The sequence below is a fragment of the Haliotis rubra genome, unplaced genomic scaffold (assembly GCF_003918875.1).
Source record: "Haliotis rubra isolate DU_JTF1 unplaced genomic scaffold, ASM391887v1 Scf661, whole genome shotgun sequence".
Taxonomy (NCBI): Eukaryota; Metazoa; Mollusca; class Gastropoda; order Lepetellida; family Haliotidae; genus Haliotis; species Haliotis rubra.
In genome coordinates, this window is record NW_025767370.1 from 434,730 (window position 1) to 462,123 (window position 27,394).

At 40.0% G+C, this 27,394-nt stretch overlaps 3 protein-coding genes across 3 annotated transcripts; 1 reads left to right on the plus strand and 2 right to left on the minus strand.

The window, feature by feature from the left end:
* Window positions 1–8,312: 8,312 nt before the first annotated feature.
* LOC124257474 lies at window positions 8,313–12,158 on the minus strand. Its single transcript, XM_046691542.1, has 2 exons — window positions 11,864–12,158; window positions 8,313–11,833 (listed from the first exon to the last, which is right to left on the minus strand). The coding sequence occupies exons 1-2, from the start codon at window positions 12,026–12,028 to the stop codon at window positions 8,369–8,371; spliced, it is 3,630 nt and encodes a 1,209-aa protein (XP_046547498.1). The 5' UTR covers window positions 12,029–12,158; the 3' UTR covers window positions 8,313–8,368.
* Window positions 12,159–15,583: 3,425 nt separating this feature from the next.
* On the minus strand, window positions 15,584–16,761 carry LOC124257476. Its single transcript, XM_046691544.1, has 2 exons — window positions 16,394–16,761; window positions 15,584–15,689 (listed from the first exon to the last, which is right to left on the minus strand). The coding sequence occupies exons 1-2, from the start codon at window positions 16,759–16,761 to the stop codon at window positions 15,584–15,586; spliced, it is 474 nt and encodes a 157-aa protein (XP_046547500.1).
* Window positions 16,762–19,507: 2,746 nt separating this feature from the next.
* On the plus strand, window positions 19,508–21,511 carry LOC124257475 (cholecystokinin receptor type A-like). Its single transcript, XM_046691543.1, has one exon. The coding sequence runs from the start codon at window positions 19,564–19,566 to the stop codon at window positions 20,785–20,787; it is 1,224 nt and encodes a 407-aa protein (XP_046547499.1). The 5' UTR covers window positions 19,508–19,563; the 3' UTR covers window positions 20,788–21,511.
* Window positions 21,512–27,394: the final 5,883 nt, after the last annotated feature.

The following is a 27,394-nucleotide window of genomic DNA, read 5'->3' on the forward strand; positions in this document are numbered from 1 at the left end:
TCCTTTGTGATGAAGGAATCCCGGTCAATCATGTCCTGCTTGATTGTATTGAATTTTCCATCGGGATAAACATTTCAACGCTTCTCCCATGTAGGATCTTTTTGATAATGTTAAGTTCCATTTGACGATTTTTTGAAAGAAATAGAATTTACTGTAACAAAATTATATGTTTTGTACATAGATGAATGGCATTATACACATTGCTAGATTAAATTAGCATTTGAGATTGTTAGTGGCAGTGTCCTCAAAAGGGGGTCAAAGCAATAGGAAATTATTGAGTGAGTGAGTGAGTTCAGGTTTACGCCGTACTCAGCAATATTCCAGCAGTCTGTTAAAAATCGAGTCTGGACCAGACAATCCAGTGATCAACAGCATGGGCTTTGATCTACGCAACTGGGAACCGATGACATGTGTCAATCAAGTCAGCGAGCCTGACCACCCGATCCCGTTAGTTGCCTCTTACGACAGGCATGGGTTGCTGAAGATCAAATCTAACCCGGATCTCCATGGGTCAGAATATTATTTCCTAAGGGTACCGTAAGTCATAAGAAATTCAAATTTACTTCCAACCATGTTCTTTAATCGAAGAAAGCATATTATTTTCATCTGCGTTACAGGGATGTTTCTGTTTTAGAATTCCGTGTTTGGTTTAAATTTAACCATATACAATTCTAGTTACTAAACTGTATTATACAGTATTTTATCGTTTAAAATTATTTTACTGATATTTAGTCAAGTGACTATATGTCTGAAACACTGCCAATGTGACTTTACATTTTACTCACCCACCTTTTCGAAATGTTTGTTAAAAGTCTTATCAGTACCTATTTGAGTGCCAATTATTGACTGTACCGAGAACTTCCATGATATCTAATTTACGCAGTGTTACCAATATGTCTATAAATTATGAGTTACTATTACATGGCAATACAGATCTGACTTTCAGCATACACCAAAACATATTTGCAATTGTTCAAACATAAATCTGTCAATCAAACAGATTCTTTTAATTGTTGCAATTGTTCCACGTGTTTCCATTCTTTCTGGTCTTTTCTGTTTATCTTGTATATAAAAGGTAAATAATATTTATGTAAATACTGTTACGTGGTATGCAGCCAAGAAAGGTTATGCAAGTTATGCCCCTTTTGACTGATGTGAACTACGTCACAATATAGGTCGTCCGCCATGTTTGCCAGAGTAAAGAAGCTCAAACGATAGAAAATGTTTTGTTCTATTTTACTGAGGTAAGCAGGTTGTGTCAAGTACCATACATGTACAAACGCGTAACACGTACTACGGAGAGGGTGTTCTAAGATGTATAACTTGTACCCAATCCTTTCCTCATGAATGAATAATTATGTTTAAAAGAAAAACCGTGTTAGAAATAAATACCAAACAAATGTGAAATGTACAGTGATGAAGTAGCGATATAATGCCAGGGGAGAGATGTCCTAGAGGAAATATGTGTTAATGTTTCATGAGAAAGATATACTGGAGGAAATATATGTTAAAGTTTCAAAACCCAAGACAAATCCACGAAGTGTTCCGTGACATGTCTGTCATGTTTTGAGGAAGCGTAGAGCAAGGTAGATAACTCTGGGGTATCGTGGCACGCATTTCAATTACTTTCAACTGTCTCCCTGTTTCATCACTGTCTGGTTAAGGGGCTGAAGCTAGAGCGCCGTGTTGCGTCAGGTAAAGTTAACAAACTTCTATAGGCAAACCAATCATTGGTATCCATGAGTCGTTAGCTTATGTTTACAGAAGTTGGATATTTTTTACGGCGGTTTTCCTCGACTGACAGTAGTGCCGTAGCACCACATGCGAGAATGGTAACCCTCTTTGGGCAGGCGGGAAGGAAATTGTGAATCATTAGGGTGTTACGCTGGATGCCAAAAATCGGACTGGTGCGAAGATGCAACATTCTAAAAACAATGGTGTACGTGTCACCTCCCCATATATTCTGTACTTTTCCAAAGATAGCTAAGCCTCCAATCGCACTCTTGTATAAATTCAACGCGTCCCATATGTTTTCCTTTTTCAAGCATACAGAGGACGTGCCTCTCTCGAAGGTTTCCATATTGACATATGAACTGGAAATTACTTCATACAAGTACACTTGCATCAACACTGTGTCAGACACTTGACCCGTCAAATTATGTTCACCCCAAACATACAACCCCATAAAACATTCATCACTACGGGCACGTTTTGGCAAAATATGAGCAATATTGGTTTCAGTTCATTTCCTGATGCACATATGTTTTTGATTGCTATGTTATTGCCTCCCTTACACACTGAATGTAATCAACAATGTCTTTCAACAGTTAAAGAAACCTCACGCACTAACATACTGTACACTAAAGGACGTTGTATACATATTGACATTAAATATTTACAGAACGTGTTGAGTGAGTGGGGGAGTTTAGTTTTACGCCGCTTTTAGCAATATTCCAGCAATATCTCGGCGAGGGACACCAGAAATGGGTTTGACACATTGTACATATGTGGGGAATCGAACCAGGGTTTTCGGCTACCCCATCGCCCCCAGAACGTGTTGATGGAGAATGAACTTGACCACCGATCACTCAACGACATTTTTTAGGTCGGCATCACTAACACTAATGTTGTAGAAAAGTAGATTATGACAATAAACTAGAGGGATAAGTTGCGGCCAATTCCAAACGCAATCTCCAAGTAGTTTTCCACAGAACGTTATTCAGGTTTTCGATTTGCCAAAACTCGCATAATTTACTCGTAACAAAGAAACAGTCTGCTCAGTTAATTCCAGTTTTATGGCCGTGACATTATTCACTTTCCACGCATCTCACTGATTCGCAATTCCGTATACAGAACAAAACAGAACAGTACGAGTTTATTATGTATGTTTTGGCCATGAGACCAATAGTACAGTGGTCATAAAATTTAATTCCGTACACATGACACATGGAATTTCTCTATCAACCAATGATTGATTTCATGTTCACCTGCAGTTTAACGGCTTGCAATGATCGGTTCCTTGTTTTGTTTTTAGGCTGCCAAGTAAATAACCTCCTCTCCAGTCTCAAGAAGAACTTGCTTGACCAGTTTTGGTATTCTGCCTTTGTAGAATGAATTCTGATATGTGTTATTTGAGATTTGTGTTTAGTGGTCCAGGTAGTCTGATGAAAGTCACCCCTCACCCCCTCAACAAATCAGCAGTTATTTGTCGAAACACGAGAGCATGCACGGCGACTGGAAGATAAGAAATCGTAGCACAGTTATAATTCGAACCTACTCTATCGATAATTTCTGGCTTGGCCGTTCAGTGTTCATGTGTTTGTCCTGAAGCGTCTGCATCTTAACGTTACCAGTAGCACATCAATATTATTTGTTCAAACTGCCTTTCCATATACAAGACTTGAATATTTTCTGTCCCATCCCCTTCAGAACCACAATCTGCCCTGACATTTTGCCACTGGCACCGTGCTAAGTCGACACAACACACTGCATTAATTATGAGTGACCCTGTGTTAAAGTGGAGATGATGGGTGATGATTGCTGTCGTATTAATACTGACATATTCGCAGTTGAAAGGGTTCATTTTCCTGGGACAATATGCGATACCGTGGCACCAAGAGGGTTAAAATGGACTCAATCAATTTCCATATCATTTTCTGCCCAAAACCCCTTTCCTTATTATCTGATGCAGTCACATCGAAGTGGTTATGATGATCAGAATCGTGTTAATATAATACGTTCGTACACATTGTAGATTTCACTCAGAGTGTGGTTCTAACCCTGTTTGATTCTCATTTGGCTGCGCCCTTTTAACTGGACAATGAATATACGCTGGATAGTTTCATGCCCCTAACTTCACTAATCATTGTAGTGCACCTGCATATTCCGTTTAGCTGGTTGTACCACACACTAGTCGCTACGCAAAATGAACTATAATAACAAAGGGTATTTCTATTATATAAACGGCGTACTATGTTAAAGGTACAGACAAATATATCTTCATCAGCATGACTGTGGTGACGTTACATTTGCAAGAATTACAGTAGGATCTGAAACATTTCACGACAGTATAACATAAAACTAATTGCAAAAACAAGCTTAATTCAAAATAACCATAAATGAATTGTTTTCACATTCATATTATGCAATGTCTATCATGTTGGAATGAAGATGCTTGCTGTATGACTGTATGATGATAGTAAGATGAGGGTTCTGCCCCACATGAACGATGGAGCCGAGCTAATTATAGAAACACATCATGACAAGGTGTGGTGCAATACACGCGGCTATTTTTAGAAATGAAATTCCCCCAGTCTAAAGATAGCGAGAGCTGGCTTGTGACTAGGATTAGGGAGCCGACTTGTAATCCAGCATTCATCCATAATTTATTGTTTAATGACCATATTCAAGCACGGAGACAGGGCTTGTTTGTAAATTAGAATAACGATACAGTCTGGGTGGTAGTGAGATTGTCATAGACCGAATGTGATTGTATGTATCTAAACAGGAAAACTGACTCGCAAGTTGTTGGAGGCAGTACTTAACATCTTAAAAGAGATATCAACGTATGGACTGTTATATTCCAGTGTACAATTAATGGGAAAGTCTATACATTGAACAACTTCATACATCTTTTCATACCAAGTATGTATTAAGTGGAATGCAACGGTGAGAAGAACTAGCTCACACATACAGCGAGACGAGGTAGAGTCACCTGTGTAAACAAACCGTTACAGACCTTACACAACAGTACTGCTCGCGGCGTACGGTGAGATCGAAACAAGGTCACACAGTCGGCCAGTCATAGCCTGTGTAAACCGATCGCTTCTGAATGAAACATGGTTTCTTATTAAAACATATGCAATTTATTTTTATATCATTTCTCCTACAACCATGCCCGTGGAAGGATGGAAAGAGTATTTGTCCAGCATTTACTTTAATCCCAAACACCCAGCCTCCTTCTCGGGTTCAACTAAGTTATATCACGTGGTGAAAAAGGAAGGGAAATTTGACATCAGCTTACATCACATCAAGAAGTGGCTCGCTTCTATAGATGTTTATTCACTTCAGCGACCTCTTAGATACAAGTTCAAGCGGAACAGAGTGATCTCAACTGGTTTGAACGATCGGTGGGATATTGATTTGGCCGATGTTTCAAATATAGCTTCAGATAATGACGGTGTGAAATACTTATTGATAGCTATCAATGTATTTACACGATTTCTATGGGCGGAACCCCTTAAAAATAAAACACCAGATGCAGTCCTTAAGGCCATGAAGAAGATATTTGCTCGTGCTACTCTTCCACACATTATCAGATCCGACAAAGGTCGGGAATTTGATAACAAGAAAGTGAGATCATATTTAGCAAACAAGGGTATTACCTACTATGTCACTCAGAATGAAACCAAAGCATCTTATGCCGAGAGAGTCATACGAACCCTTAAGGCGACTATGTACAGATACTTTACTTACAAACAATTATACCATTATATTGATGTTTTGCAAGACTTGGTGAATGATTATAACCAGAGACCTCATAGGTCGCTGAATCAACGTTCACCCATTGATATCAACGCAAACAATGAATCTGTTGTTTGGAATGAACAGTACATTAACCCACTGATCAAACAAGGCAAACCCAAAGCAGAGAAGATGAATGAAACCACAAGAAAAGCCTTTAAATTCAAAGTAGGGGATCAGGTGCGACTGTCACATTTGAGACATGTCTTTCAACGTGACTATCAGGAGAAATGGACGGAGGAAATCTTTCTTGTTAGCAGACGATACTACAGGGATGGGATACCAGTCTATAAAGTCAAGGACATGGCTGAGGATCCAATCACAGGTACATTTTATGCGAGTGAACTTCAGAAAGTCTATAAGTCTGCAGACACCATATGGCGTGTAGAGAAAGTCTTGAAGAAGAGAAAGAGAGCTGGTAGAAAAGAGGTGTATGTTAAATGGATGGGTTATCCTAAGAAATTCAACAGTTGGATCCCAGAGCAGGACCTCCAGGGTATATAAATAACGATAGATCTGATGCACTTCTCACTTGGATACAGAACCACCATGGAAGCAACATGTCCAGATTGTCAGACACGGTTTTCAAGGAAGGATGTTATGCTGAGACACAGGAGACATAAGCACATTAATGATAATGAAAATCCGCTGCCGCGGACGCAATTACCCCCGCCGCCGCAGACACAATTACCGCCGCCGCCGCTGCCACAGACACAGACGCAATTACCACCGCCGCCGCCGCAGACACAATTACCATCGCCGCCGCAATTACCACCCCTGCCGCATAACTCAATGTATAAGCAACAGCGAAACCACAATCAATTCAATGATAAAGAACATTTCAAGTTTACAATCCCCTCTAATGCAGTTGTTGTGGGCCCTACTGGCAGTGGCAAATCGATGTTTGTCTACAACCTTCTCACGCATGGAAGTATACAGCCAGCACCTAATCACATTGTCTGGTGCTACACCCAATGGCAGCCCCTGTACCAGGTGATCAGTGAACAGTTGCCCCATGTGAAGTTTGTGAAAGGAATTCCCTACGATGTACTCGATGATACCTACTTGGATGCCAGAAATAACAACATGATGGTGTTGGATGACATGATGTCTGAAGCTAAGGATGACAAACGCATTTCTCAGCTATTTACTCGAACCTCTCATCATAAGAATGTCATTATCTTCCTACTAGTACAAAATCTGTTTCCACGAGGGAAACAGTCACGTGACATAGCTCTGAATTCTCACTATGTGACTCTATTCAACTCACCTGTAGATAGATTACAAGTTCAATTGTTTGCCAGACGTATCTACCCCAACAATGTAGATAGGTTTATGTCAGTCTATGAGACAGCTGTGCAAAAACTCTATGGCAGTCTGACTGTTGATCTACGACCTACCACTCTTGAATTAGAGAGATTACAACCTAATATACTAACTAATGCTGACGTACCCTCGGCCTCAAGGATAGTAAAAGACCTACCAAGTCCCCCACCAGAATCAAGACACATGGAGGCAGGGAGCACATCTATTAAAGAGGAGCAACCTGAACCACCTAATCATTTGACTCCAGACACTCAGATAGATAACATCTCCAAGCTGGTTGAGAACACTGTGGCCTCAGAAGACGAAAACATGCCCTCCTGTGACGAGTGTGGTATTGTATTTGAAAACAACCATGACCTTCAACGTCATGTGAGGACCTGGTGCCCGGAAAATGGTGGGGAGCCTCTTCAGAAGCGAGCTAAGGTGGATGCAGCTGATGATACAGTAAGAATGATAGTAGAGACAGGTACTGAAGTTGATCAAGAGAGAGAAGTGAAAGGCATTGAATACATGTTGGAACAAACTTTGAAAGCTTGTAAGGAGGACATCTGGAAGAAAAGGAGGACTTTCAGGATAAAAGAAAGAGTGAACGATGGGTTGAGAAGAAACTGCGGAAATGCTGGCAAACTACCTTTCTTGATAGACTTGCGATAGCCGTTAGTTAAGCCAGCTATTTTGGATATGGACCCCTCTTCAAGCCTATATTGGAGAAAATCACAGCCATGGACCCTGACATGGACCCCAAAGAAATGGATGCTAAAATCACTCAGTGGATGAAACCTATCGTAAAAGATATTCTCTCTCATGTGGACTTGAGCCAGGCTGAAGATTTAGAACTTGTTGACATGTCTGAGCATGATGATACAGATGATGATGAACTGTGAACTCTTTACACAAATTTGCATCTATGTATTATAGAAATATATGATGTCTCTGTTGTATTACTTGTATGCACACTGTAGTTATGTGTATGTATAACCTTATACCATGTATAGTCATGAACATATATAATAAAGGATGTAAATAACAGTATATGGTTGATTTATATGTTCCGTCACCAATGAGCTTCACTTGATACTAAGAAAATTTGTTCCTCAAAGATAAAACACAACTCGCAGAGTTAAGTCAACACATTTTATTTCATGAATAACACAACATGATAATCATGAGATGTTCAAAGCCAACCTTCTTATGCAAGCTATTTACATCATAAATCAAAATGGTCAATGGACATGGATTCATACAAGTATTTATTCACATGAAGATGGTTATAACATGAAAACAGATACAAATGCTTGTTTGCCTTTACACGGTCATTATGCCAATATTTTAAAACACAAAATATATTCTATATAATCAAACTGTACATGAGCAAATATGACAATCTTACACTTGTTGTTCAAACTTGCATCCCATATTTACATTCTCCAGTTAAAGTTAGCTTTGTTGACAAATCTATGTTCTGCTTGTAACACATAGACACAGACATTCCCATCTGAGAAAAAGGGTATGAAATGGTTTACTGAGATTTGATTCTACAGTGACCATGGGCAAGAGTGGAAATACCATCTGTTAGAACATATCGTTTGTCATCAAACGGTGAGAGGCTAATTTTGTTGATGGAGGCAGTGTACAGCTGATGGTTCTTACTCTGAATCTGACCCACCTCATGTCTGAATTGTTTCTGGTCAAACAGACACTGTTTGTACAGGGCATGACGAAGATGTTTGTCTCTCACAGTTTCAGTAATGCCTTTGGCTGTCTTTTTCTCAATATCATGCACTATTATAACTTTCTCCACTTTAACTGTTTTTGTTTCCGTTTCTTTATAAAACATGGAATACATTTTGGGCCTAAGACCAAGAAACTCAAGTAAATTCTTCCCTTGTAATTCATCTTTGAATTTTCCTAACACGTTTTCGTTCTTTTGTGAGAAGAGAGGGTGATCCTTTGCATAATTACTGGTGTCAAACAGATCTGAATGTCTTCCCATGTCAGCATACAAATCAGGGGTTTCAATTTCATAGCATGGCGAGTCTGTGTCTGTGAAGCACAGCTGAGCTTTTTGACCATAGTTTGGTTTAATGAAATTGTAGTGAAAATTGTACATGTGTACTTTGGATAAATCTAATATGGAAAACCCAGCGTAAACTGGTTGATTTAGAAACAAAGTGTCTTTCTTCAAGTGAACTGCAGCCAAATCAGGGTTGAAAATTTTGAATGCTTCAAAAGTGGGCTTGGCACAGAGCTTTCTCAGACGTTTGGCAGTATTGACAAGTTCTACACTCACATGCTTTCGAACATTCATCATGCTGCGGCCAAAACAGGAATTATTCATCAGTTTGAAAAAGGCTTTGTCAGTTTTATTTGTAGACTCTCTTCGTTTCTCAGTATTAAAAGTAATGAATGGTTCGAGCCATGATGTCTGCTTGAACTGAATAGCTCTATGAATTTTACTGAGCACCATACCGTGACTTAGATAAAACTGTAGATTTCTATAATGTAAGACATACTTCTGCTTGTTGAACAAATTGGGGACCAGCTTTCTGCTTGGTTTCCCCTTGATCTTTAAGTTCTTTTTCAATTCCCGAGAATGTTCAGAGAGCATGTCCTCAGTTACTATCATAGATTCAGGGGCTAGCGGATAGTCACTGTGTGCATCATGCAAATGGGAGGGATATTCTAAATCCACCTCCAAGATATACCCTATGTCAGCATTGGGCGCCACACCCATGATGTCTAAATCATCAACATCCTCTACCCACTCAAAATCTCGCTCAGGTAGCGCCTGAGACATTGCCCACCCATAGAGATTGTTAGCATCCCAGTATATCAAATGTTTGTTTGCTTCATCTGGTTTGTAATCCTCTTGTCCTGGTAGGTTTGAAAGGCTGTGTTTCTTAGATATCATGCTAATACCACCCCTCATTCCAGATTCCAGCATGAGAATTTGATCAATATCAGTCAAACGTTCAAGCTCTACCTTCCCCATTTTTAGCATGGCATCCCAACCCATGCCAGGGAGAGTGTAGTAATGAGCTGGATCTAAATGATAGTACTCAAGTGCCATAGTTCTAAAACTTTCAAAGACATCTGCTAAAAGTAACACATCTGTTTTCACATAGAGGTCGTGATATTCCCCCATGTTTTGTAATTCAAATGCGGACCATACATTTTTTGCGTGTGTATAATCCTCGTCAGAGAGAGAATTCCCAGTTAACCTACTAAAAAAGTCTGTTTGTTTGGGAAGTCGGGTCAGTTCAAATTTGGACTCATCATCCATATGGCCATAAGGATACACCCCTTTTTTCAGTAACAGGTCCACCTGAGAAGAGTTTGGAAATTCCTGTCTTAAATGAATGAACTGGGATGGGTCTTTCTTCACCAAATTTTTAACCAAAGTATCCAATGAATTCGAAAGAAACTGGAGAGAATCAATGAATCGCAACTTTCCAATGGAGAAGGAAATGTATTTCTCAATGTTGTTGGCTAAGCAGCAGAGTTTTTGTTTCACAGTGTTGTCCAGTTGCCTCATCAATAAATGAGAATCATAACCTCGGAGGTTGTGGAATATAATGGGTATGAAGCAATCCTTTCCCTCAGTCATTTTACCCTGGTCCATTTTCTTTCCCTTGCTCTTACTTTTTTTCAACTTCAGTTGAAGATTACAATTCTGATGTGCAGCACCACGATAGTTATTTCTTTCTACCAAATGATCATGGTCGCGCACTTTGATAGATGATGAATGAAAAGGTTCCTCACATATATGACAGATGTTCGCCATTTGAAATTTCAGTTCTGTTTCTTTTGTCATATCGATAGGAAAGGACTTTTGTAATTTTTCATTGATGGCTTTCTCTTCTTGTAATAAAGCCTCAATGAAATGGGAAATGACATCAGGGCCCCGGTAGACGACTGAGGGTTTGGTAAGTTCAGGATTTGAACTGATGACTTTATAACAATACCCGGAAGGCTCATGCTTTTGATGAAGGCTTGTATTTCTTGATTTGTCATTTACCTTTCTAGTCAAAGCTTCAAAATCAGCATATATGACAAACGGTACCTTCAACTGGTTTTGAATAGATTCAAATCGAATCCATTTGTTATATTCATTTGGCAATTTGACCTTCTGAGGGTTATGTTCAGAGCAGTAGAGGGAATGATCTTTTAACAAATCCTGTCTGCTAAACCCATGGAGACATCTTCTGCAATAAAATGCTGCTGCCTTATGTTTTGTTCTATCTCCCATGAGACGACTAAAGTTTCTGATTAGACAAAAATGTCTTTTCTCTCCCTCAGAAAGCAGCAGTAAATCCACTGTTTTGTCAAACTTTTGTTTGCTGATATGGAGAGGAAAGACTTGCTCTTCATACCCATAGACATTTACCGAGATCTGGTTTTGATTCTCAAATTTTGGGATATGTGACAGTGGTATGGGAAAATCAATGCCTTGAAGATTCAACTCTGATAGAAATGAAAGGTATTTACCAACTCTCTCAGGATGTTGCTTTCTATCTAAAGGGTGCAAGGCAGCCAATACCGACCACATGAAACATTTTTGGTCATTGTTATGGATATTCATTAAAGCTTTCTTATCTGCCAAATACTTGGAGAGAGGAATGTATGAACTTGCTGACAGAGGAACATACTCAGCTGTATTCACCTCAAGTTGTATGATGCCCTCTAATATCCACCCACTCCCCTCAGCCTGAAACTCTTGAGATGAAGCATACAAATGCTGAAAAGCCTCAGCTAACTGCTCATTGATTTCTGCAAGGTTAGTCATCCAAAAATGTTTGCTTCTCAAAACAGGTTCAGCCAAATGACTTTCATTGTTTTCATCATATTTGATAAACTTTAATTTTAGTGTTAAAAACCATTTCATACCTTTTTTCTCGTGAAGGAAATCATGCAAAATTGTTTCAACATTAAACTGTTCATCGGCAAGAAACTGCAGAATGTCAACATTATTTGACTCGTTGGGGAGTATTGTTGTTGTCCTCAGCGATCCTTCCAGTGCTGAGCTCTGACCTCCTCCAGTCTGGTTTACCTGCCTTGCTTCATAACGTTGGCGTCTCCTCACACAGCTGTCGCACTGGTCCACACGCTCACTGTAGAAGCGCTCAGGGAGTGGCCGGTGACAACTCATGCACTCACGAGCTGAACGCGAACAACTCATGCAGAATAGCTTATTTGGCAATAAACACTTATGATGGCCACACCAATTACAAATGGCATATCTGGCTGGAATGTTGCTGTCACTCTTCGGCTGCAGACAAGGGCGTTTTGCCGAGGTTTCTGTAGCTGTTTCACTTCCCTTCCTCTTCAGAGCACTTTCACATTTGTGACTTTGAAGTGCATCCAGGCGGGAATAACATTTTCCACATTGCTCACAGTTATATCTCTCATTGTTGTGAACATGGCGAAGATTTCTCTTTTGTGTGAATGTCTTCGCGCATGTATGACAAGTGTGCTGTGCTTGAGAGGGTGTTACATTTTCACCGTGCGTTATGTTATTTGCAAGCAGTTCAAAACGTTTTAAAATCACATCAGCATCATGTATCAATCCATTCTCTGCAGCCCATTTCTCTAAATCAGACAAAGAATCCACTCTGTCCAGAAACCTTTGTTTTTCTGACATTCTGTAATACAAGAGGTAGTGTGTTAAATACTGTTTACTATATACAACGGCGTGACTTATAGTTTAACTTTTACAATAACGTATTTTAGCCTACAATAGCGCAATCCTTACCCCGTGCTGACAGCAGTTTGAATAACCCGCCAACGCTATCGACCGGTTTATATTGAAACCATGCAACCAGCATAAGTGAACATTAGTTATCGCATAGAAAGTAAACAGGGAAGGGAGATAACTGCTTAGGTGAAAACATCACTCTTCACATAGTCTACTCATGTTTCAACCTGCACACCCAGTCTGCTAAAGATAGAATCCCATACAAACAGAACTGGATCACGCACACCGTTACAGAATGGTATATATATAGTTGCTTTGATTTAAATATTCTTATCCAGTATACACGATCTGTCATCAAGAAAGGTAGCGAGTGTTTGAAACAGCGACCCCATTTTACTTACAGTAGTTGAGAGTTAACGATCACCTGTATAACCCTTGGAGAAAGCTATTGAGAAAATCCGTATTATTCCCTTCCTACCCATGATCTCAATGTATAACCTTTCTTACAATCTTTAGACTAGGTTTTACATTTCTAACAATAACCACCTGGCTTTACAAGCATCTGTGTAAGGCTATGACTGATCCATTAGGGTTTGTTTACAATAGGCGTCTGAAGCGAGTCAGCGTCTCGCTATGTTTGACCCATTTTCTCTCTCAGTGGAGTTTACAATAACATTCATTTTCTTATAGTCGTGCGTGTCTTGTAAGAACATCAAATCAGTACCTATGAAGATTTATAAAGAGCTATCGCATTCATAGCTTGTCATTATATTTAGCCTAAGCTTTCTCACTTCCAACGTCAGACAAGATGAAACAATCACGGTCAAATTTCGGAGCTAGCGCCTCTCTCGCTATATTTAGCGTAGGGATTCCCTGTACTATACATAGCCCGTGTATTGCACCACACCTTGTCATGATGTGTTTCTATAATTAGCTCGGCTCCATCGTTCATGTGGGGCAGAACCCCCATCTTACTATCATCAACTGTATATGTAATTATTTACTGTTGAACAGGACAAGTTTTTCGATGTGTGAACAATGTGTGTGTGGTAACGGGAGAGACAGATGCAAGTAGCACCAGGGCTTGCTATCGATATATATCATAGAGATCGATCGATTATTGATAAATATCGTAGAAGTAACTTTGAGCAAATATGCCAAAAACGTCTATTGACAAAAATCAACGTATTTCACATCGCTGGTGAGTGGTGAATTATTTATGCAAGGATTACTAACATAACACATGTCCTGAACATAATGTGGAATAGAGACCTGTGTTTGCATATTGAGTGAGATAATTAAAACTTTATGATCGGGATTATCGATAACGCAATGTTCATATTGATAATCATTCATAATTTACCCCTTCAACAATAGTCGCACTACGTCTAAAGTCATGCCGATGCGATGTTAAATTTGACACTTTGACAATATGTCCGATTATCGATCTTTTAGCCAGTCCTAGTTGCAATTGCTGACTATTTGTACACATGTTCTCCGAAGTGTGATTACAAAGCTCCCAACATGGACAGTCTGTTCGCACAACACAGACAGACAGACAGATTGTTTATTAAAATCCCACCTCAATATAAAATAGATACAGTACAAAAAAGTAATAAACGTTGAGCCACTCCATAAGAAGTTATCAGGGACTAAGTTCAGTAAAATGTACACAAAGATAAAATAGTATCGTGTAAAACGATAAACGTTATAATAAATAAATATATGCAAGTACAGGCACAATTTCTCACATTTTCGACAATATTTTTGCGTATACTATAGGCATATGCACTCTCTTTAGTTTCCTATTGATGCAATAAAAGACTTATTATCCTTACGACCTGCCTAAAAACCGATTATTCAAACTTCGAGGTGAACAGCTTCCAAACAGAACACACTTGCCATATATAATCTTTTATTCCTCCACACTGAAGAGTACAGAAACAGAAGACAACACTTATGCACTTATTTCAGGATTTTGACTTTTATGCATATTAGAGCCGATATCACGTTTTCTTGATCAGCCAAACGATTAAGTCACAATGGGTCACTGGAACACGGATTTGTACATCATGGTGATGTATTTTATGCACAGAGTGGAAAAGCAATCATGCCCCCTTTGATCAGGGGAAAGTCAGTTGTACACCACAACAAGCACTCAATAAGTTCAGCTGGGTTCATGTTGTGACGTTTCACACTGAATTCAATTGGCCCAACATTGATGAGGCTTATCTACAGTTCGTCCCGAGCTGCATCTGTGTCCCACACACAACTACGGCGTGAGTCAGGGGGTCATTATACATCAACCCACACCGATGATACAGTCCTGCTTCACATAGGTCTCCCACTGTAGCGCAGTCTTTGATGATAAAGTTGCCGTCTGAGTGATGCGTCAAGCAATGACACGGTACCGTCCATGCAGGATGGACTTCAAGCTGGCGATGTATCCGCTGGAACTTGTGAAAACCATGGTCATCTGCCAACCGACTGCTCCATTGTGCCACATGATACTCTCTGACTGACGTCTTCACTATTCTCCTCCATTTCGAACGCCCTAAGAAGGACCCTGATTGTTGACATTTTTTTCAAGTGACAATAGATTAGGTACTTCTTGAGCACCCTGACTACATCAGACACATATACACATGATGATGTTGAGACGTCGTGTAAGTAGCACATCCGCCGGCATATGAACAGTTTGTGAGTCAGATACCTGTGATCCATATGCAAGAAACCACCAGGAGACACAACTTCCGCTGACCTGTAACTGCCTCTAGAGGCAACACTCCATGGAGACCAAGACAACTATCAGTGCGACTGGTACGAGGCAGGTCTTGCATTGATTTGTCAGGCTGATGATTGGGTTTGTAAACCGTGGGTGGAACCCACGAGCTGTCAGTGATCTCACACCGGACTCCAAGGAAATGACAGCTTGCGTCACATGCTCTTTGCTTAGCATGTTGCTTGACAAGACTATTCAAGGGTTAATTCCTTCCTCCCACGAGAGAGGTTGGTTATACAACCTGACTTCAACCTGCTTCAGGGGTTGAGATCTCGACCGGTACGGAAAATCACAATTTCACTCTTGGAGGACAAGAGCACGTAGTCGTTGCTGTATTCCTCGGAAATCCGGAAATCCGGCTCTCTAAGGGCAGAGAGCATCGTTGAAACGAGTGCTACATCATCTGTTTGAGTGGGAGAACACACACTTAAGTCCATCACGACAGCACCAACATTCACCTCAGAGAGTTTCTGAAGCAGGGAGTCTATCATTCTCTTCCCACAGAGGTTACTCCTGTCATATCTTCCTACGTAACCTTTGTTCTAATACGGCCCTTTCATGGTGTGAGCGTTCAAGACTCGTGACTGGAGGCAATCAGATTTAGTTGTGCAATCAGCGACGTTGTTTCAAAAGTGATCATTCGCAAGGCCTCGGTAATTTCCGTATACTTCGAGAAAACTAAACCTCTTCCCCTGCGCGATGCGCAAACGTTTCTTCTAGACAGAACTCAGTCATGTTATGGCGGATCAGTGGCGTCTCCATCGCCCTCGTTGACAACGGACAAGCTAGCCATTAAACGTCTTGTGTGTAACATCAACACAAGTCCCCGGCAGATGGGGGATATTTGTTGCCTCACATTTGCTTGTGTTAGTCAAGTTGAATCTAAGTCGATGTAACACGTGTTCTGATTGGATAGAAAGAAGGGAGATAATTCGTGTTGCGATCTTTTGCCGCTAGGGGATTTTACGAGAACCGGGAAATATGGCCGTATTAGAACAGAGGTTCGTAGGAAGATATGACAAGTAACCACCGTGGGAAGAGAATGGGAGTCTATGTGCAGCAGTTACAACTTCCCTGACAGCACACCACCTTGCCTGATGGCCTGCATCGTGGGGATAGGCCTAGAACACATTGAGTCAAGGAAAACTCGACACATCTGTCCCGTGTACATGTCGTCAAGAACAGTCCACAAAGAGCATTTGATTCCAACCTCGAAAAAGTTGTACTCCAGACCACTGTGCCATACAATGTCGAAGGCCTTTGATGTATCCAGGAACACCACATGGGTATCCTCCCGCTCGTGGTAATGGCGTATCGTCTCATGAAAGTTGAAGTATGTGTGAAGGGCAGATAACTGAGATTGACATGCCATTTGTTGTGGGTCAGGAAAGGTATCAGTTTGATTTCGTCCGTCCAGTCGAGACAGGAGCACCATCTCAAACAGTTTGGACAATACAGGGGAGAGTGATATGCCAGGGTAAAAGCCCGGCTCTTTCTTTGATTTATTACCACCTTTGTACAGAGGCACAGCATGTTCGATTATCGTTCTTTTTAGCGAGTCCTAGTTGCAGTTGTTGACTATATGTACACATGTTCTCCGAAGTATGATTACAAAGCTTTCAACATGTACAGTCCGATGGCACAACACAAGACAGACAGATAGGCATAAATCTCACCTCAATATAAAATAGATAAAGTACAAAAAAGCAATAAATATTGAACCACTCCCATTAGGAGTTATGAGATGCTAAGGGCCTATTCGATTATGCTAAACTGGTTTTAGTTTCTGGAAAACCTTGCACTCGATTATATCGAAACCAAAAACTGGGTTCTGAAACTTCGAAACCATCTCCGAGGCAGGTTTCGCAGTTTCGGTTTCGCGTTCTCTCATAACAAACATGACAGAAACCACCACGTTGAGCTGCATTTACATGCGCCAAGGTCAGCTGACCTTGGTGGCAAAATAGAGCAGCAGTTTCTGTAACCAAAATAATGATAAAAATCAACTGAGAACTGGGAAAATATTATTCAAAACCCCAGTCTACTGAACTTGATTATTTTATGTAAATTGTATACATATAATTACTTGTAACAGTATAATTACATATACGAAAATACCAAACGCCTCCAAAAGCATCTTATCTCTTTATTATTTGTGAATTCACTGATAAAATAACAAAAAAATATATGCTGCAATCCAATTCGTTCGACATATATAGTAGCTGGGACATTGTTTGGGTATCCATTTTGAAACCGATGGTGAAAACCATCCACTCGTTTATAAAAAAAAAGAATTTAGTACACAAAGATATTTTTGCCTATATGTTATATATTTGGGCATACACACTCACTTTAACTTCCCATTGATGCAATAAAAGACTTATTTTCCGTTACGACTTGCCTGAAATCGATAATTGAAACTTCGAACAGCTTCCAAACAGAGAACACTTGCCATATATGGAATGTAAACAATTGTTCCGTGCATCGTAAACTGTCGCACGCGGTGTTGTCGGTGTTTGCCGAACTGGTTGCAAATTGCGCGTATGTTCTTGCGCCATAAATAGCGTCTTTTTTTTTTCTAGGACTGATTTCTGTTTTCAAAGGAGTTATAGGATATTCCAAGGGACGTAACTATATGGGGTTCGGCTGAAATAATGTTCGATGGGTTATTTTGTTTGGGAATGGATTATATGGTAGCTTCCCCGAGCACTGATAGTTATTATTGTTGAGAAAAATGCATTATATGTTTTTACAGAAGTGTGGTGTGAAATAGTGCCTTTGAAATATACAGCTGATTTAGGTATTATATACATGTCTGACTACTGCACCTGTCTGACTACTTTGAAATACTTAATGTTGATAGTGAATGAAAATAAATTGATTCTCAATGCTTAACTTTGGAATATTTTGTTTCATATTTCTAGAAATAGATGATTTTCAATAGACTGTCGTGGAATCATTATCTGGTAAGAGTGTTGTGCCGTTTCACACGGGTAGGAAAATGACAAAAGACGTGTTCGCTTCTCACATAAAGTGTAACAATGAAAAAGTTTGTTTAGCTTATTTTGTTTCAACACGAGGGTGGGTAATAAAACAACTCATCGGGACGATGATGGACGGATTATCTGTCCCTCATGAATTCCATTTTGTAAGTCACGAGCCTTGACGACTGGTGGTAATCGGTCCTTTTTCGTAAATCATTGACTGTCACCAGCCCGGAGTCTTCTGTGGTACTACACCTCTTGAGAATGTATTTGCAAGCAACGAAGCACAAAATAAGCACTGTAAAATTATTGTCCTCCACCACGAGAGTATCTCACCACCATGTTTTTCAAGGTATGTTATTCCAACCTCAGTTTTAATTACATTATATGTTTTATCTTAATTGAAAGCTGCAACTGCGTACAATCACGCGGGAACCATGCAGACAGCAGAAGTCCTCAGTGGTTCCTGGTGTGGTGGCCCAACTGGTGATCTATAAACCGTTGTCATATTGTGTTGTTGAATGATAGTTATTCATTCACATACTCTCAACCTAGTTCTAAGTATAATCTCTGACATTGTAGTTGTTGTACTGCCCTTTATAGAGTATGCATACCTTTTTGGTCAACGTTGAACCTTATGTCGTCACAATATGCTCGAAATATTGCCGGTGTGACGTCGAATTTCAACGTATTCTCTCACTCACTCACTCACTCCTATTTGACCACAGGGTAGTAAACAGCTGAGACCTGTCCTCCCTCCTCTAGCTGACACACCATGATATACCTGAAAAACTCCATTCAACTCAATTCATTCACAATTAAATATGCCATATTTTCTGGGTATAGCTTCCTAATTTGTCACACTTATTGTAGATCTTATCTGTTACTATATGTGGGTTTGCTTACACGTTTCAGGTTGAATATATCTAGCAGTTAGACGAATTATCTTCTTAAATCTAAGTTGACAGATGAGATTCCTTTGTCCCAAATCTGATTGAGAAGGTTCATTAACAGTTTTTGTAGTAGTTCAGCCTGTACAAGGAAGTTACCCAAACTCTACATGGAACAAACGCACATGAAGTAGTAGACTGTAGTAAGCATACATCATCTTGTCCTATTTGGATAACAGTTCTGCTGTGGCGTGTTAAGTTTACATTTAAAAAAGATGCTACTAACTGTCGCGTCTCCCTTTCAGAGGCTGATCCCGTGGTGAGATAATCTCAGAAGGAGGATCACGAAGAGTGGAGTCTAAAATGGAAGCTATAGCATGCAACGAAACATTATCTCCTGTGATGACCGGGTATCCAGTGAGGCCAGTAGAGACGATAATGGGACTGCTCGCCTTCTTCAGTCTGCTCGGCACGACTGGCAACGCAGTGGTTCTGTATGTGTACACAAGGAAGAGGAACAAGCTGCCCTCAACAATCTTTATCATTTCTTTGGCAGGAACCGATTTGAGTGTTTGCATTATTGTTATGCCATATACCATGACTGTTGAATATCTGGACTACGAAATCAAGTACGATCTGCTGTGCAAATTGTATCTCTTTTTGATAACGTCCAATGTGCCATTTTCGGCTTTCATCATGGTCGCGATTGCAGTGGACAGGTATATATGCATTTGCCATCCCCACTGGCATGTGTTGGATACAAGAAGGGCAAAACTCATACTTTTTTCGTTGATTGTTTTTTCAATGATTCTTGGAATTATCACCGCATTAGCTTATGGCGTGTACCAATACAAATCTAAGATTGATGATGCACAAATTATCGATCGCAATTTTACATCCGTGACAAGTATAAATTGGACCATAGCAGAAGACGCAGATGTATGTCTTAACAAAACACAACACGCCAACTGTACCGACAAATTCGAATACATGGTTAATTGCACCACTGATGTTCTCTTATATCGATTCGTTGACTATTCCGGTGTTTGCAAACCAAACCAACTGATATTTACCACAAAGTTTCGAAAAACGTACCAGAAGGTCTATGCTGGGATGTTTCTTGTTGCGTTTATTGTGGTGTTTGTACTATACATTCTTATCTACAAATCGGTTCTTGAGAGGAGGTCTAAAAAGATGAGACAAAGACGTAAAACACAACTGTCTCTTTATAGAGAAACGTCCATGACCGACACTCACTTAACAATGGCAAACGGAAGTTCACGCAGTTCTGTCAAGAGAAGTGAGAGTAGAAGGACAATGCTGGACAAGGATGGGTGCATTAAGGAAAAGTACTGGCTAGCTAATATTAGAACGGCGTTGATGTTGTTTGTGGTAACACTCGCCTTCATTATGGCATTCCTCCCATCTTGGCTAATGGCGCACAGAGTGGTTACTTTCAATCCCATTGTATTTTACCTTTATTTTGCATATAATGTTTCAAATCCTATCATTTACGCTTTTATGAATCCTGCGTTCAGACGTGAACTCAAGGATTTGATCAGCTGCATGAGATGTACGGACATATAACGCCAACGTGTGTCAACAGATTCACAAACCTTTGCACCTTTGAACAGTGTGTTGTAAATATTTTGTTATTGATTAACTCTGCATATTTCTTTCAGTCACACCTTTTTCTGCCTTATGTGGGTTATAATTTGGTAACAAGTGTAAACGTACACGTTTTATGAGACTTTGTAATAACAATGAATCACTATTCTGCCTTTGAATTTATGGATCAGTGAAGGAACATTGGATCAGTGAAGGAACATAGGAGGACTATCAGCATCAGTGGCAATATCACATAATGACAGAAGTCAGTTTTTGTCCTAGAACAGACACTTTTCGACATCGTTAACATATTATAATCACATATTTTATTTATTTCATTTAAATAAGCTCAGTGTTCAGCAGTGGATATCTTGTGTTTATTATATAAACTAATACAAAATGTTTGGATCATTCGTAACTTACGCGTGTCAGTTCTGGGACAGGACAAGGGCACCTCTACAAGGAGTTCGTGTTGGTCTTTGAACATCAGAATAGCTTCAGATGGTAAATATTCTACCCATCAAAAGTTTAGACTCAGTAGTGTAAATGTAGCCACTTACTTCAGTCAACTGTTGTAAACAACACTTTGCAAAATATTCCATACTGTTTAAATGTACTGTTTACTCATGAACTGCTGTATTGCAAAACAGATTCGTAACACTGAAAAGATCATTGTCATGAGTTCAATAAATGATGAAACTCAGTGAAACTTGGCTAACTCTTAACAACACTTTACACCAAAACGCAGCTGTTCACATACACGATATCTGCACATGCTTTTCGGCAATTTGATGCATGATCCTCGTGCAATTCATCTGCATAAGGTTTGCAGTTGGTTCCCCCAAGTTAGTGAAGAAATTCATCTTCGATTTAACCATACATATATTCATATTAACATACAGTGAGTGTTTTAAGTGAGTCTAAACTATTGATGAGCAGTATAGTGAAAGTTTTGAATGTTCTCGAAGCAGCCGCACATTGCTGTTTTTCGAAACATATAATCTATTTGTTGGAAAACTAATATAACGTAATTATTCTCTGTCGTTCGTCTATTATGTCCAATGTATGTTACTAAATACTATTCAAAAGAATTGTTTTTTTGTGAAAAAAAATATAACTCATTGACTTCTAAGATTCGCAACTATGAATTTGCATGAATCAGTCATATATGCTCCTGCTTTTACATACATGCAAGACACGTTCACATTTGTCAATACATGATCAAATATAATCATGCATTATATGTATTTAAAGCGGGTCAAATTATTGCATCTGCTCTCCAGAAAACTGAGATCTATCTATCTATCTATCTGGGACCCGTGAAGATCCGGGGTAGAATAGGTCTTCAGCAACCCATGTGCTTGCCATAAAAAGGCGACTATCTTGTCGTAAGAGGCGACTAACGGGATCGGGTGGTCAGTTTCGCTGACTTGGTTGACACATGTCATCGGTTCCCAATTGCGCAGATCGATGCTCATGCTGTTGATCACTGGATTGTCTGGTCCAGACTCGATTATTTACAGACCGCCGCCATATAGCTGGAATATTGCTGAGTGCGGCGTAAAACTAAACTCACTCTATCTATCTGACAAACATTATTATAAAACGCCACACTGATTGGTTACCCGTCTTTCCTGATTCGGGTAAATGATAAACATTTTTACGAGTATGGTCTGGAGGCGGTCAGTACCCTCCGGTGGACACACACAATTTGTGCCTGAAAGCGAGTGATTGAATTTGGTTCTCCGCCGTTTTTATCAATATTCCAGCAATATCACCGTGGGCGACACCGGAAAATGGGCTTCGCACATTGCACCCAAGTTGGGAATCGAACCCGAATGCTTTAACCACAAGGATACCCCGCCTTCCTTTGTGGCTGATATGTCCTGATATTTCACGCAATGTATATTTGTGAACTGCTATTAATATTAATAATATTTAACTATTGTTGTTTTTGTTCCGTTACATATAATCTGGTGTAGCGTTATGCCTTTCGCCTATGCTATGAGGGGAGGTGGGGTAGCCTAATGGTTAAAGCGTTTGCTCGTCACGCTGAAGATCCGGGTTCGATTCCCCACATGGGTACTACGTGTGAAGATCATTTCTGGTATCTCACTCCGTGATATCGCTGGAATGTTACTAAAAGCGGCGAAAACCAAAGTCACTCACTCACCCATGTCACGCAGAAGCCCGCTGTGGTCTATTCAACCTTCGTCCGGTGTATTTGTCATGCATTAACTTTCCTAACCTCAATTACAAATTGGGCATCGCATCTTCATCACATATAGTTGTGGACTTTGACGCTCTTCATCAATGTTTTCATTCTATGGATAACGACCACAGTTCTATATATCGACTTTTCATGCCCTCTGCTGAGATCAAGTACCTACCCACCCACTTCTATGACGTGTTTGAATCGCGTTTAGTTCAATATAATTACGATTCAAGTCACGATATTCAGTGGAAACTACATGATTTTCATCTTCAGTGGTACAGGCTTGCCACTCACATAGTCCAGTGTGAACTAAGCGTACAAACTATATTTAATGTTATTTGAAATGATAATAGAAAAATCCTTCTTATCATCGAGAATTCGAGACGTACACAATATCAAGCTGTTTGATGTTGTGACCATTATTAAACGGATGTTTGGAGGGGAACTTAGAATATCGTGTCAGGACTTTCTTTCATATACCACTTATTATAACAAGGTATAGGAAATAACTATAGACTGGCAAGTTGTTTGACTGTAAGTGATGGCTTGAAAAGTCTACTGATGTGATATGTAAGTCTGATTTGTATTCTTGTCCACTGACCATACACATTACCACAGGTAACAGTGTATTCATTAACATAGGCAGTGAACACCCTCTACAGAGGATCACTTTAGGAAGGCGTTCACTCGTCTTGTGTATATATTTTATGTCAAAGAGAACAAGGCGCTAATAGCATCCGTGTTTATATATCCATGGCCATTTGCTGGTGACATTTGCGCCACCTTGACAAGTGATATGACATTTTAACATTCAAAGTATTATACTTTGTAAACTTGTAAAAATTTAATATTTCATTATTCAATTTCGGGACATGTTTTATAAAGAATGTATTATGTTTTTACGTCAACAGATGGTGGTTCAGACCTTAATAAAAACGTTATTAAAAGAGTTTGTCCTCAAGTACTAGATAATGAATTTGTTGATCATGTCATAATCAATTTTCATTTTCATTTCGTGATGAGAGATGCTTGCAAACTGCAAATGATGTTATGCCATTTGGATACAGAGAGATGGACAAACTCCGTTCCTACATCCCCAATCCATATGTTGGCTGAATGTCATGCTGAAAGTGCATTTTGACCTGTCTGTGGATCAGTGTGGTGTCGTTTCCAATCCTCAGCCGAGGGAGCATACAACCCAAGTTACAAGTGAGGCGTCATAAAAGTCTTAAGCATCCCATCTTACAGGGTACACATTCACTGCTGTTGGCCCAAGGAGCCAATACGTGTGTTCCGTGTGCTTCAGTGTTGGACAGGATCGAAAAAACAGGGAACGCTTATGAGTAACACTGGTGAACACAGGCCTACCAGCGAGCAAAGTTACTTTTCTGCACCTGGCTTCTAGGGCTGCCCCTCTTGTACCAGTATTAGCACTCCCCAACCCCCCACATTCTTTTGGCATTAGTTGAGCGACAATATCATCAAAGCATTTGGTAAACCATCAAGCGGTAAATTTACATCATACAGACAACCATATATACCTCACTTTGGGACCTCCACTTCGTAATAATACCCAACAAATATTTATGGTGCGCATGCGAGTAAAGAAGTTGTGGTATTGAAGAGCCCTCATTAAAATTAACGTTTATAACCGTTTCAAAGTTATTGAACCTTCTTGAACACTGCTCAAACCTGTCTGATAATACCTTGAACACGGATAATACTCTTGGCAGATAGATAGATAGATATATGTTTTTGTGAACAACACAAAATACAAATTTATCAGTGAGTCATAAGACTGGGATGTACAAGGATGTTGCAGACATACGTGTTCAGTATGTTCTTGATACTGCTATGATCTGTTGGGGTCTGGACATATAATATGCCCTACATCTGTGAACGAGTTCAGATACTTTTGGGTTTACTTCTTTGTCACAGGGCACCCATGAAAGGCCACCTCCTCGTGGTGGGTGCTGGGTCACGCTAAGCGCCTTTCAACCCCCCGTTGTGGACCCGGGGGGCATATTTTGGTCCACCAACCCGTTTGCCGTGGGTTGCGCCCCTGTGTCGGTGGAGGACGGTAGCCTGGTGGTTGAGGGCAGTAGGGGCCTGGAACCGTGTTCCTATTGCCCAACACACCACTTCGGCCCTTACTTCACCTAGACGGGTGGTTGAATGGGCCCGGTTCAACCAATCGGCTGGTCATGCCAAGCCCTGTGCATGATTTATGTGCATATACATTTTTTGAATATATACTATGTTTTGATTGGTCTTGGCTAACGTTTTACGTTATCAAAATTAAATCTGCCTAGAGTCTCATGCCAGAAGGCGGTGGCTCATGGGCCAATTCGGTGATGTTGACCTCCGAAATCTGTATGTTTCCTGTTTCTTGTTATGGGCGAACCAGCCAGACATTTAATTTGGTAAACTTACGCAGCTTTTCGCGTCATATTTGCTGAAGTATACCATCCCTGTATCCCTGGTGTTTGCATGATGGAGATCCGATGCAATTAAACACCGCCCTTTTTGCACTCCATGGTGGGTGGGGAGCAGGGATGCTGAATCCCATTATTTCCACTATGGCTCAGAAAAACCCTGGTTCAAACAGATCTAAACGCCGTCATGTTGATTCAGATGAATCTGATCACAATGTATCTTCTGTACTTGATTCATGGCCTCGATTTATTATCATTGAAGCAGCAGACAAGCAGCCACTTAAGCTCAACCCGTTTGCAATTTCGAAAGCAATTTCAGGAATTTGCGGAGAAGTAAAGAACGTGACACGTCTTCGTAGTGGATCGCTGCTTATTGAGTGTTTGCGGGAGCAACAATCTCTAAACCTGTTATCATTGAAAACATTTGTAAACACTGAGGTTGTTGCGTTTGCACACAAAACGTTAAATACTTGTCGCGGCATTGTTCGTGACAGAGCACGTTGCCTGTCCGACATGTCTGAAGAAGATATTTCAAACGAATTACAAAATCAAGGAGTGACAACAGTCAAACGTTTTACAGTGAAGACCCGGGACGGTGATATCATTCCCTCAAATACATATCTGTTTACCTTTTCATTGTCTGCCTTACCCAAATCAATAAAAGCTGGTTATGTCAACATCGGAGTGGAGGTGTATGTCCCAAATCCACTCCGATGTTTCAAGTGCCAAAAATTTGGACATGGCTCCAAATCATGCAATCGATCTGCTGTTTGTCAACGCTGTGGAGACGGACATGAGATCGCAGATTGCTCAGCAGACACCAAATGTGCAAATTGCAAAGGACAACATCCACAAGAAAAAAAATGGTGATTTCCAAAAATTTCCAATTTGGAAAGATGATATTTCCAAAAATTTCCAAAATTGGAAAGATGATATTTCCAAGGCTTGGAAATCTTTGGAAAATTTAGGAAGGATTTTACCACTACTTCTTTCAGTTTCTCCTTTTCCCAAGGATCCCCGTGAGTGTATAGACTGTGTATTCGTCCTCCTAGGAGTGTATTCGTCCTCCTATGCGATCAACTATAACCAGGGAGACTATAAGATGTTGTAGATTATTCCTGGTATAACTTCTCTCGTCTGCATCCTTGTTGTTCTAGGTGTCAAAATTGGCATTAACTGTCATATTTGCCCTGATATGGCTAGCATTTTCCAAAATACAGTTTTAAGTGTATGGTTTACTTATTATCCACAAAAGCGCAAATAGTTTTTGACCTGTCACGGTTTGCATAAACACAAATTACATAGACCTACGTTACATCATTGATTAAATAACAGTTTACCGGACCCACTGACTGACTGGCCATGGTTTATTACATGTCATAAAAGTGAACCCTTGCCAGGGAATAATAGGCTTATTGTAGTAGAATACATTCTTTAATGGTACCCTCTAATTAACATCTGACACAAGGGACGGACCGTTTAGGTGGTTTATCATTGCGAAATCAACAGTCAACAGACCATGAAATGTTGTTTTAAGACTGTGAGCGAATAGAGAGCAACCCGTTTGGGTTTGTGGTTAGAGACGGTGTTATGCAGTTGGTGTATTCACGAAATATCATGAACTTAATAATAGATAATTGGTTATATTGTCCACACACAGGCGGACTGGGGCAAAAAGAACCCAAATGAATCCCCTTCTTAAAAACTTCATAGTGTAACTAATTAATTTGGTCATATACAATAAAAGGTGACTAAATGTTTAATTTTAGATAAGTTAAATAATTTCTAGAGAAACCACTACACAAGTTCATATCACAGATGATTCCAGAGACAAATAGTTTATGAGATTCTAGTTTATGAAAAGCATTACACAGCAAAAATAACTTAGTTTCCGTTTTTGCGGAAACCTAACGGATACTGGGTAATGTAGGTTTCC